Below are 13,035 nucleotides of genomic sequence, written 5' to 3' on the forward strand. Positions count from 1 at the left end.
TTTTAAACATTTGAAGGTTTTAATAATATACAATCGTACAACACACAAACAGGATACATCCCTTTGGGATTTGGTGGCAGCTACACTGAACTCTGCCAGCCAAAACACCACACTATCTTACCTCAGTACTCTGATTCAAAAAAGAGAACTTCATCTTGAACCAGATGGGCATATAATACAAAGCCCCAAAAAGTAAAATATAATCTCCCAAAGTCACTAAATGTAAACATTCTGTTTGAAAGGTGCTTCTTTCAAAAGTGTGTTGGATAATCCCCCAACTGAAAAAGTAACATTTGCCACCCAGTACTGCTTGTTCATAAAAAGCTGCCGAGGGGTTGAGTCTTTGCGTGTGCAGTTTTTAGATATGCATGCATAAAGCACTGACATCTCATATGTGTTATGCTAGGCGGTAGTCCCATGCTTTGTGCTCTCTCCCACTATGCTGAAGTCTGTTTTGAGATTTATGCTGTGTTCAAGTCTCTGTGTTGGGGTAAGATTTGACTGGGCTGGAGGGAGATTTGACTGGGCTGGAGGGGCAGGAGTCTGGGCTGCCAGGGGTTCTGATGGGAGATTTCCTCTTTCCGTTCCTCACCGTCAACTCCTCTTTGGGTTTAAAAGTCAGGGGCACAAAGCCCTCTGCATCCGCTACCAGGACTATCCACAACGGACCTGGAACACAGGAGACAGGAGTTTCAAGTTTAAGGAAGTTTTTATTTAATTCATATTTTATTTATCCCCATGCTTTATAAGACTGTTTAACTTATATAAAACCATGAGAGTCATTGATTACATCCATTTAACCCTTCGAATAGATAGTACTAAGCTTTTCAACCAGTAAGTGTCTACTAATCATTTATAGAGCGGTTTTTGAAGTACAGTAACCACAACATACGGCTCTCTCAGATTGCTGCAAAAACCCTAACAGTGAAACTCCTGAATGGAGTGGTGTCATAAATACTCTATAAATAGTCTTGGAGTTGGCGGAGGCGTGCTGAGTGTGTATATTAGCAGAACGAACCCAGGGAGGGTGTGGTGGGGCTGTAAGCTGCTTCTGTTATAAACCTTTTAATCCACAGTAACCCTATAATCACTCCCATATTCAGCCTCTCCACCCATTAACTGAAGCACTCCGTTTAACACCAAATACTGTTGTTTAAAATGCATGTCCTTTTGGGGGGAGTGAAACAGAGATGTCATTATTTTGATATACAACATCTTCTCTAGTTAGTTGTAATAGCTGAGAGAAGCTCAGTAGTTCCTCAGTCTAGACTATGGGCTCAGGATATGGCGGTTATTCTTATATGAATAGATTCCTGGAAACCTGAGGGAAAAGTTTTTTTTCTATCCCCGTCCACACGCACACACACACACTTCTGAGAAGACTACCCAATTTCCTCTTGAGGCATGCCTACATTGGGAAGAGCCAATAATGTCAGTCTGCAGATATGAATTGTGTTGATATCTGTAAGCAGGGAATCACCCCGCTGTTTATGATGATGTCATATCGCTCAGTCTACCTTTAATCTCAAATAACTGGTAGAATTAAGCCTGGGGTATACATAGTGAAAACATAGAATCATCTCAAGCCTTAAGACTACAACCATGTGTTATTATTGGTATGGGGGAAGCCCATGGGCCAGATACGTACCATACACCATCTCTACTACAGTGACGTTGAAGAGCTCCTGAAGAACCTTCAGACACAGCTTCCCCTCACACAACAACACTGGCCTTCTCTCATCTATAAACACATTCTCAGACAGCTGCTTCTGCATGGAGGAGAGGGAAGAGATAGAGAGAGATAGATAGATGATACAGAGAGAGTGAGATAGAGAGAGTGGAGGGGGGTTAGTTAGTACAATTCTGACCTCAAGAACACAGACAGTTATTGATGGATGCAACAGCAAGGCATCATTTCACAAATAAAAATATCAGTATTGAATCGCAATACATATATAATCGTAATACATATCGTATCGGCACCTAAGTATCGTGATAATATTGTATTGTGAGGTCCCTGGCAATTCCCAGCCCTAGCGTCTAACGTAACTTTATTATACAAAGGTGGGGCCTATAATTTCAATAAATAAGGTATTTCAACAAACATTATCTTTTAAAATATTGCTCTGAAAATCTCCAGCTTTTGCAGACATAGAAATGAAATATCCCAAATGAAGTAATATCTTGTAAGATGTAACCCCTACCTGACATGTGATATTAACGTATGGAGGATCACAGGCATTGGGGTAACTAGTCCCCAGACCCTTTTTGCCCTTCCGGGTGAAGTCCCTGATCTCTGTCAGACACTGTTGTACCTCAGAAAAACGAGAGAAAATCCTCTCCATGTTCTGAGACAGCTGCTCCAGGTTCCTCTCCTTCTCTCTGGGGGCCAAGGGGGTGGTTTTGGGCAGGGTGGGGAGCTCCGTGTGGGGCTTATCCCTAGGGTTGTAGTATGGGGAGCAGGTTTGACTTGACTCCCTGCTAGCCTGTCCTGCCATGGAGAGCATTGTCATTCGGTTGACGGGTTCCATGTCGAAGTTTTCGACCGTAATGGAGGAAGCGTTAGAGTGAGGTTGGTCAGAGGGGTGACAGAGGTCAGAGTAGGAGAAGTCGACTGAGCTGGTGACTGAGCTGGGCTCCGGGCTCCTCACCTCCTCCACCAGCCTCCTCCTGCTGCTCCCTGGAGAATGGGACTGGATTACACCTCCTCCCGGCAGCACCAGCTCCTTAATCTCGACAAGCTCCTGCTGCTCATCTTTAGAGAAGACATGCTTCGAGTGGCGTCTAATGGGGGATTCTCGATTCGGGGAGGGAGACGCCGGGGTTCCTCCGTTGTAGACAATCTCCTTTGAGGCGAGGCGCAGGATGTATTTGTCCATATTGGAGGAGGGGAGGAAGGCAGGGTCGTTGGACTTCTGTCTGCCAATCATGAGGAGCAACATCTTGTCACCAAGAAAGCAGATGCCTTTGGGCCTCTCGTTTTTCTGTAAGGAGATCTGCTGGATGTTGGGCATGGTGGATGGTGTGATGCAGTAGACCAGTACCATGCTACATGTGTTGGAGGCCACTGCCACCGTGGAACCTCTGGAGTCAAAGGCCACGATGTCTGGCACCAGGATCCCAGGGATGCTGACCTTACTGGTGCTGGTGACTTTCCGTTCGTAGGTGACCAGGATAAGGTGAGACGAATCCTGTCCGGAGCCGGTCAGGTGATCCCTGCGGCGCAGGTGTAAGAGTGGACTAGGGTCTGAGCGCCGGTGCTTGGCCAGGAGGTGGGTGAGGTCCATAGGGCCGCCGGAGGCAGAGCAGGAGAGGTAGGACCTCTCAGAGTCAAAGGACCTCCTGCGGGGGTCTATACAGCCATCCTCGTCCAACATCACCATAGGAGAAGAATGTCCAGGTAAGGAGGACTCTGAATCTGAGGACACGTCAAATGCTATGCCAGCGTTCAGCCCGCAGATCCTATCCAGAGGCAGCTCTGTAGCTACTGCCACCTGGGCCTCGCCTGTTGACTCGATGGCACAGATGTACCCGCCCACGTCAAAGATGGGGCAGAAGGAGCAGGCTAAAAGACTCTTCTGAACATCGTTATATATGTAGGAGTGAAGGGCGCTTCCTATAGCCAAAACCAGCCGGGTGCCATCTTTGGTCCAGCAGGCACAGTGGATGAGTCCACTCCCTTTAATATCAGCCTTGACTCTACGGTTGTCCAGGCGGACGCAGAACAGCACAGAGGCATCTTTCTTAGTGAGGACAGAAAGGATGTCCATCTTGGGATGCCAGACACATCCCTCAGACAGAAGGGGGAATGGTTCGCTCATCTCACAGGTCTGAGTGCAGAGCAGCTTGTTCTGTTCCAGAGCGCTGAGCTGCAGCTGCCACACTGTGACATGTTTCTTGTGTTGGACGGCCAACAGGGCAGGAGCGCCGGAACAGCACAGAGGGCCCCAGGAGAGGCCGAAGACATGCTCAAATTGACCGATGACGTTGGTGTCGCCGAATTTGACTTCGCAGTTGGCATAGTAGAGGGAGGTGAGGCAGACCTGCTTCCCGTCAGTCCAGGCTATCCCGTGGACAGGGTGGATGGTTTGGTGTAGCGTGTTCAGACCAGACCTCAGCAACTTGGCTTTGCCCAGTTCCATACTGAGAGTCAAGCAAGTACAGATTAATCCAAACGGAGAGAGAAACAATGATCAGTAACATTGATTAAAGAAGAAACAATCACTCATTCAATAGCATTGATGAGAGCAGAGGATATCGGTCATGAGGATTTTGCCGGCAGAAGACCAGTTCCAGCTATCTTGACTGCCACCCCACACTAAGAATAGGACAAGCCTATCTTGTCCTGTGCCTCTGGCATCCCTAATCCCCTCTGCCTGAGGGTTACACCCCAGGGCCAGGCCAGAGCTGAGCTGATTAGTCCAAATGACCTTAGCCACGCAGATCAGATAGGTTATATTACACTCCAGCTTTACAGAGGAACCAGTGGTGTAAAGTACTTAAGTAAAAATACTTGAAAGTACTATTTAAGTCGTTTTTTGGGGTATCTGTACTTTACTATTTATATTTTTGACAACTTTTACTTATTCCTAAAGAAAAACTTGTACTTTTTACTCCACACATTTTCCCTGACAACCAAAATTACTCGTTACATTTTGAATGCTTAGCATGACAGGAAAATGGTTAAATTCACGCACTTATCAAGAGAAGAGATCCCTACTGCCTCTGGCCTGGCAGACTCACTAAACACAAATGCATATTTTGTAAATAATGTTAAAACAAGAAAATTGTGCCGTCTGCTTTGCTTAATATAAGGAATTTGAAATTATTCATGACTTTTGATAATTAACTATATTTTAGGAATTACATTTACTTTTGATACTTTAGTATATTTAAAACCAAATACTTTTAGAATTTTACTCAAGTAGTATTTTACTGGCGGACTTTGACTTGAGTAACTTTCTATTAAGGTATCTATACTTTTACTCAAGTATGACAATTGGGTACTTTTTCCACCACTGAGAGGAACTGGTATCTGTGTTGTTGTTGTGACGTCAAACTGTATTATTAGCCGGCTAGCTAACTAAACTAGAAGTAGAGCTAATCGCTTTTGGCAGACACATTTGACCTTAGTCTTGTAAGGAGGAGTTTTGTTAAGAGCCGCGATGCTCGGTCACACGCATCGCTTGCGGTACGGTTTTTTGGGTGCATAATGTTTCATATCGGCGAGAAATAATTTTCAAAAAACAAAAGGTTAAATTGATATGCACCATTATAGGGTTAGGGTTCCCACGTGGCCAATTAGCTTTCTGCGTCTCCCGAACGCCGTTCTAACAGTGTACAGCACAGGGGTTTGGTGGCACCTTCATTTGGGAGAACAGGCTCGTGCTAATGACTCCAGCGAAATTAGTGGAATGGTAACTAATACATCAAACACGTAGTTTCCAGATGTTTGATGCCATTCCATTTGCTCCGTTCCAGACATTATTTATGAGACGTTCTCCCCTCAGCAGCCCCCTGTGATGTACTTTAAGTGTGTATTTTGCGTTTGTGAAATTGTTTTGATATGATATGAAAGTAGAGGGATTTATGTTTCTGGAACCGTACCGCAATTGAGAATCGATTCACTTTTAGATGGAGTATTTGGCTGTTTTGGCTTTCAAAGTCAATTCGCCCTTAAACAGAAGATGTAAGGTCCTTAGACTAAGGAGTAACGTTGGGCTCATTTTGTCCAATATTGAGCTACCTGAAGACCTAATGTTAAACAAGGATTGCCTCGTACCCAAATCCAGACGTCTTTCGTCCAATGACTTATGTGTAATGTATTGGAACAGAGTCATGATCAAGGGCTAGGTCTTGAGGTAGGTTATTAATTTGTGCTAGCTAGAATTAGTATCATATTCACATCAAATGCAATTAAACCTAGACGGTCAAGTCAAAAGCTATTAGCAAAGATTTGCTATTATCAACTGCAATTTAGGTTATAAAGCTAGCTACTCAATAATATTAGAAAATCATTTACCTGACAGTTACTGGATAGCTATCTACAGTAGCTGTCATTTTTGGGGGCTGTCCAGCTTATAACAGATGTAGCTAACGTTAGCTAGCTAGCTAAATCCATCAGGAACAAGCCAACTAGTGAAGTAGCTATATGGCGAATACGTTCTTTAGGCACGAAATTATATGCACAAACGTGTCATTACATGCATCGATTGTCTTGTCAAACCATAAACCTTGATCACATTTCCCAATTTTATTTCACTTTTCCAGGGGTGAAAGTTGGTTTCATGAACTGGAATTGAAAGACGAGGCAATAGAAAAGCATTGTGGGTCTTGAAGTTTATGGGAAGTCTGGTGTATTTCATGTGTTGACCACTTGGGGGCCTTCTTGTCCACGGTCAGTGCCAGGTCAGAGCTCAGTCACAGCTCTGTCCCCTGCTTAGGCGCTGTACATTTTGGGTCTCCCTAAACTGAGACAGAGGATGAGATTTGTGTCGAGGTTGGGTATCTCATGTTAAGGTTTTTTCACATTCTTTTAGTACAGGGCTTGTTCGACATTGCAGCCGACTGTGCAAGCGACTGTCGATTGACTGATCTACAAATCACCTTGCGTCATAAATAACTACTCATTATTATTTGTAGAGCAGTCAGTCACAATTTACCCATGATACATAACGGTTGATCCTCTCGAACACGGGCACAATCCTGCATTTCTCAGACTTGATAGAGTACTCGATCAGTGTTCAGCATTGCTGGAGCTTGCATGCACCTTTTAACCACCGACATAGACTAGACACCAAACCTGCTTTATTTTATGCTTTTGCAACCACCATCGCTTTTTATTATAATGGGTGTGGAAATCGAAATAATATCCCCAGGAGATGGTAAGTTTTGCTACATTTGATTTTGGATCGTTATCTGCTGCGTTTGTTTATTTATTTAGCTAGCTAACGTTAGCCATTACGAAATTGTGGGAGATGATGTGTTATTATTATCATGATGCCGTGGGAACGTTTAACGGATTTACAGCCAGTGCAAATTATTTAGCTGCATGTTTATTACATACTGCACAACGTGGGCTACATTTATTTTTCAAGCTCCATACATGTTCCTCGGTCACGACATGGAGTGATCCAGCTTTTGTCAAATTAACGTCAGATTTTACTTTTCGTAGCAGATTAGAAGAATTTACGCAGCAGGTTAGGATAATTAACGTAGCTGGTTAGGAGAAGTAGGCTAAAGTAAGACAAATAGTTAGGGTTAATTTGATAAAGGCTGGATCCATGACACTCTCACATATCGTTCTAGAACTCTCGGCATTAATGCCAGCCTTCTTCTATGGCCAGCTCCTTCTATTGGGATTGCTGCTTTTATCTGTATTAACACTGACTTTAAGTATTATTTCGATATTACGCAGTGTGTATATTGATAGTAAAAGGAATACGATATTGTTACTTCCAATAATTTGATGTAACAACATTTCATAAAGAGTGCATGTCAGTCATCATAAGGGCACATCCTATTATTACAGTGTATGCCACACACACACACACACACACACACACACACACATAATACATTTGACTAAATATAGTTTGTTTTCATTTCAACAGCAAGGACTTTCCCAAAGAAGGGCCAGACGTGTGTTGTTCATTACACAGGTAAAGAGTGTGTGACAAAAGGGCATCTGGTTGGGAAATGATTGTTTTGTTTTTCACTAGGTGGGTCATTCTCTGCCTGGGGGTTGTCTCTCAGACATCCAGGTCAGACAGACAGGAAAGACAAAGTAAATGTGAACATTCCGTCTTGGTGATTACACGTTTATTACATGTTTATAACGTGTATATGGCGTGTAGGGCTGACCACATTTAGTCAACTGGTCGATTGTTTGGTCGTTAGGCTGTTGGTCGATCGAGATTTCTTTACTTGAGCAGTAGAAAAAAATATATATATAATCATGGTGTACAAGACACCTGTCCTATTCGCGCATGTCTGAGTGGACTAATCCATTGTGGAGGCCGTGGGGATGGCACAGTCCATCAGTCTAAAGCATGTGTAAAGCATGTGCTACTGAAGTTGTATATGGTTAAGGACAATGGTGCAACACTAATCAAAATAATATTATTTTATAACAAATGCTCTTTCTCCCGCTTTTAATAGTGGTCGCTGTCCGCAGTTCTGAAACATCAGTGCGCTGTTGAATTGGTGCTTTTTCTTAGACCATGTTGCGATGTGCATAATAGCAAAGTTGTCCTCCCGAGTGGCGCGGTGGTCTAAGGCACGCTGACATGGTCGCCAGGTGTATGGTGTTTCCTCCAACACATTGGTGCGGCTGGCTTCCGGGTTAAGCGGGCATTGTTTCATGAAGCAGTGAGGCTTGGCTGGGTTGTGTTTCGGAGGATGCACAGCTCTCGACCTTCGACTCTCCCGAGTCCGTACGGGATTTACAGCGATTGGATACCACGAAATTGGGGAGAAAAAGAGGCAAATAAAAAAGTACAAATTATTTTGAGCAAAGTTAACCAGTATATTGGTGTTGAGAACAATGTGGCGGAGTTAGCAGCAGAGTTCGGACACAAGAAAAAAGCCCTTGCCTTAATTGTCTAAGAAAATTAATTAACTTTATTAGGTCTATAATCATTAGCCTAACTCATAAATGTGCCTGGCTTTATAAATTATCCGTATACAGTACCAGTCAAAAGTTTGGACATACCTACTCATTCAAGGGTTTTTCTTTATTTTTACTGTTTTCTACATTGTAGAATAATAGTGAAGACATCAAAACTATGAAATAACACATATGGATTCGTGTAGTAACCCAAAAAGTATTAAACATATCAAAATATATTTTATATTTGAGATTCTTCAAAGTAGCCACCCTTTGCCTTGATGACAGCTTTGCACACTCTTGAAATTCTCTCAACCAGCTTCATGAGGTAGTCACCTGGAATGCATTTCAATTAACAAGTGTGCCTTGTTAAAAGTTAATTTGTGGAATTTCTTTCCTTCTTAATGCGTTTGAGCCCATCAGCTGTGTTGTGACAAGGTAGGTGTGGTACACAGAAGATAGCCCTATTTGGTAAAAGACCAAGTCCACATTATGGCAAGAACAGCTCAAATAAGCAAAGAGAAATGACAGTCCATCATTACTTTAAGGCATGAAGGTCAGTCAATCCGGAAAATGTCAAGAACTTTGAACGTTTCTTCAAGTGCAGTCGCAAAAACCATCAAGCGCTATGATGAAACTGGCTCTCATGAGGACCGCCACAGGAAAGGAAGACCCAGAGTTACCTCTGCTGCAGAGGATACGTTCATTAGAGTTAACTGCACCTCAGATTGCAGCCCAAATAAACGCTTCAGGGTTCAAGTAACAGACATCTCAACATCAACTGTTCAGAGGAGACTGCGTGAATCAGGCCTTCATGGTCGATTTGCTGCAAAGAAACCACTACTAAAGGACACCAATAAGAAGAAGAGAATTGCTTAGGCCAAGAAACACGAGTAATGGACAATTGGAAATCTGTCCTTTGGTCTGATGAGTCCAAATTTGAGATTTTTTGTTCCAAACGCCTTGTCTTTGTGCAACGCAGAGTAGGTGAACGGATGATTGTCAGCAAAATAATATATATAATAATATCCCTCCTTTTTCATGATCTTCTTCTTATTATGATCATCATTTTAATAATAAATAACGTCATTAACATTAGTAGGCTTCGTAGCCAATAGCAGCCTTGTATAAATACCATCGAGCTGTAATGCCTAAAAGTGCATCCTGTTTAGTCTTAATAACGTAACTTACTTAGGCCTCTATTTCAATACTTATATAGGCTACTGTATCACTCAATCAATCATTCATTCGTTCATGTGATCATATAGCATATGAGTCATTCATGATGTGAAATGCAATGAAGCATTTTAGTAAAAAAATTAATTGACCCTTGAATAATTTAGCATGAACAATAAATAAACCGTTCCATTTTGGCATGGTTTTTGGTCTTTGCTGTAATAAAGGCTTTACAATTAAAAACAACAACATTACAACAGACCCTCTGGTATGCTTTGACGGCCGTGACAGAACTTACCACCACAAAAGGACCAGGCAGCGTGGTAAGGGGGACTCATGGACTAGGGAGGAAATCCTGGACGATAAAGGACTCTGGAGGCAGGCTGGGGAATATCGCCGTCCCAAGGAGGAGCTGGAGGCAGCAAAGGCGGAACGGCATCGTTACGAGAGAACACGGCTAGCAAGGAAGCCCGAGAGGCAGCCCCAATAATTTTTTTGGGGGGGAGGGCACACTCCTTTCAGGGTGGGAAGTTGTCTTTGTTTGTGGCACTATAGCCTTAACTTCTTATGGCTGCAGGGGCAGTATTGAGTAGCTTGGATGAAAGTGCACAGAGTAAACAGCCTGCTCCTCAGTCATAGTTGCTAATATATGCATATTATTATTAGTATTGGATAGAAAACACTCTGACGTTTCTAAAACTGTTTGAATTATGTCTGTGAGTATAACAGAACTCATATGGCAGGCAAAAACCTGCCATATGGAAAAAAATCCAAACAGGAAGTGGATATTCTGAGGCTGGTGGATTTTCAACCAAGATCCTATTGAAATCACAGTGAGATGTGGATGAGTTTGCACTTCCTACGGCTTCCACTAGATGTCAACAGTCTGTAGAACCGTGTCTGATGCCTCTACTGTGAAGGGGGGCCGAATGAGAGGGGAATTAGTCAGGTCTGCCATGACCTGACCATGCGCGTTCACATGAGAGGGAGCTATGTTCCATCGCTCATCTGAAGTCAATGTAATTTCTCCGATTGGAACGTTATTCAAGATTTATGTTAAAAACATTCTAAAGATTGATTCAATACATCGTTTGACATGTTTCTACTGACTGTTACGGAACTTTTGGACATTTCGTCAGCTTTTAGTGAACGCGCTTCCTGACGTTGGATTTGTTTACCAAAAATAGCTATTTGGACATAAATGATGGACATTACCGAACAAAACTAACATTTCTTGTGGGAGTCCTGGGAGTTCATTCTGACGAAGATCAGCAAAGGTAAGTGAAGATTTAAAATGCTTTTTATGAATTTTGTTGACTGCATAATTTGGCGGGTAACTGTATGACTTGCTTTTGTGGCTGAACTCTGTTTTCAGATGATTGAATATTGTGTTTTGCCGTAAAGCTTTTTGAAATCTGACACAGCGGTTGCATTAAGAACAAGTGTATCTTTAATTCTATGTAAAACATGTATCTTTCATCAAAGTTTATGATGAGTATTTCTGTTATTTGACGTGGCTCTCTGCAATTTCTCAGGATATTTTGGAGGCATTTCTGAACATGGCGCCAATGTAAACTGAGGTTTTTGGATATAAATATGAACTTAATCGAACAAGACATATATGTATTGTGTAACATGAAGTCCTATGAGTGTCATCTGATGAAGATCATCAAAGGTTAGTGATTCATTTTATCTATATTTGTGCTTTTTGTGACTCCTCTCTTTGGCTGGAAAAATGGCTGAATTTTTCTGTGAGTTGGTGGTGACCTAACATAATCGTTTGTGGTGCTTTCGCTGAAAAGCCTATTTGGAATCGGACACTTTGGTGGGATTAACAACAAGATTATCTTTAAAATGGTATAAGATACATGTATGTTTGAGGAATTTTAATTATGAGATTTCTGTTGTTTGAATTTGGCGCCCTGCACTTTCACTGGCTGTTGTTATAACCCGTTAACGGGATTGCCGCCATAAGAAGTTAGCTTCACGGTCGTTTTTGTATTGTTTATTGTTTTTGTCGGCGTCATCCTAATAAGAAGGAATATGTACGCTTACCACGCTGCGCTTTGGTCCACTTCCTTTGACGGCCGTGACAATCTGACTTCCCCTTTACCTCCTGAGCAAGCAGTGAACATTCTCCCGCTTCGAGTTTATATGTCACATCCTCTGCATCCATTTTGCTGTCACGTGTTACAGTGTTCGGAGTTTATTAAAACCAATTTATGGTTATGATATGCCATAGGTCCTATTGGTCACGTGCATGCGATGCATGCGTCATGTAAAGAGGGTAAGGGTTGAGGGAATAGGGAATGTTTTTCCTTAACAAATGAGGGATTTTGGTAACAAAACTTTTTTCAGAAATGGCTGTAATTATGTTGCAGCTTCAGCATCACGGATAGCGCGATAAACACTGTTGATGTTCTGTGGTGGTCACTGCAGCAGGGATGAGAGAGAGACAACGGGTGCTAGTCAAACAGTCACTCGCTGTCATTTTCTTTTTTACACAGCGCAGCAAGTCTGAGCCCGGCCCGGCACAACCAAATCAATTGCGGTCGGACTCCCTCTAGTCATTTGTGTGTCTTAATGATTTCATCAAACAGAGCGCTTAAAGCATCAGACAAGCTCAGTGCATATAGTTGATTTGATTAAAACACATAAGATGTGTCTATATGGAAAAATACATGTTTTAACATTTCAACCATTCGATTGCTCGAAAGAACAGATGACTGTCGGGCGACTAAGATTATTTTTTTGGTCGGGGACTGCCCTAATGGCATGTGTGTTGAGGTAACCAGACGTCCCCGATTTCGGGGACAGTCTCCGAATTTGGTGACCTGTCCCTGGCTAGAGTTGTCCCCGGAAATGCCCCCAATTAACCTGCAGAAAGAAAACAACTCTGAAGTTAAATTGATGCTGATATTTCAATAATCAAAACACTGTGTCCAATCAGATTTGCATGTGAAAATTGTTTCACTCATTTAACTCATTTATTGCTGCAGATGTTTTATGAGAACATTTGAACAGTGATACATTGTAAACACTGCATGAACAACCATTCTGATGGCCAGATAGTCCATCCAACAGCATTGGCTACCAAACCTGGGTGATTCAAAAATGACTTGATAAACTAAGATTAAGAACTGTGAAGTCGTAATCCATTGCTGGTCACCTTAGTGTGAGTGTATGTGCACCAGTTTATGTCTTCTTAGAAGACATGGCTGGAACTCTACTACAAGTGAAGTTTAATACAC

The 13,035-nt window shown here is 42.4% G+C and overlaps 2 protein-coding genes across 3 annotated transcripts in view; one reads left to right on the plus strand and one right to left on the minus strand.

Annotated features, from left to right (window-relative positions):
• wdcp (WD repeat and coiled coil containing) lies at positions 1–6,144 on the minus strand. The gene is made up of 4 exons (XM_071412959.1): positions 6,023–6,144; positions 2,205–4,143; positions 1,649–1,769; positions 1–669 (listed from the first exon to the last, which is right to left on the minus strand). The coding sequence occupies exons 1-4, from the start codon at positions 6,058–6,060 to the stop codon at positions 473–475; spliced, it is 2,295 nt and encodes a 764-aa protein (XP_071269060.1). The 5' UTR covers positions 6,061–6,144; the 3' UTR covers positions 1–472.
• Positions 5,400–13,035, plus strand: part of fkbp1b (FKBP prolyl isomerase 1B) — a 25,676-nt gene continuing 18,040 nt past the window's right edge. Inside the window, exons 1-2 of one of the 2 annotated variants that reach the window (XM_071412962.1) lie at positions 5,400–5,861; positions 7,614–7,661. Coding sequence is in view for 1 of the 2 variants with exons in the window: in XM_071412961.1 (XP_071269062.1) it covers positions 6,815–6,884; positions 7,614–7,661 (118 nt within the window). In the remaining variant the exon portion in view is untranslated. Of the gene's footprint in view, positions 5,862–6,247; positions 6,885–7,613; positions 7,662–13,035 lie in introns of those variants that run through there. The other variant, XM_071412961.1, reaches the window with a different exon arrangement.

The sequence above is a fragment of the Salvelinus alpinus genome, chromosome 8 (assembly GCF_045679555.1).
Source record: "Salvelinus alpinus chromosome 8, SLU_Salpinus.1, whole genome shotgun sequence".
Taxonomy (NCBI): domain Eukaryota; kingdom Metazoa; phylum Chordata; class Actinopteri; order Salmoniformes; family Salmonidae; genus Salvelinus; species Salvelinus alpinus.

What these genes read in the sequence shown, in the direction of transcription:
- wdcp (XM_071412959.1), bottom strand. Translation starts at nt 6,060, where the DNA reads ATGACAGCTACTGTAGATAGCTATCCAGTAACTGTCAG. An exon ending in AGCTATCCAGTAACTGTCAG is followed by an intron (nt 4,144 to 6,022) that starts GTAAATGATTTT and finishes CTTGACTCTCAG; the next exon opens with TATGGAACTGGGCAAAGCCA. An exon ending in TGTAGTAGAGATGGTGTATG is followed by an intron (nt 670 to 1,648) that starts GTACGTATCTGG and finishes CCTGTGTTCCAG; the next exon opens with GTCCGTTGTGGATAGTCCTG.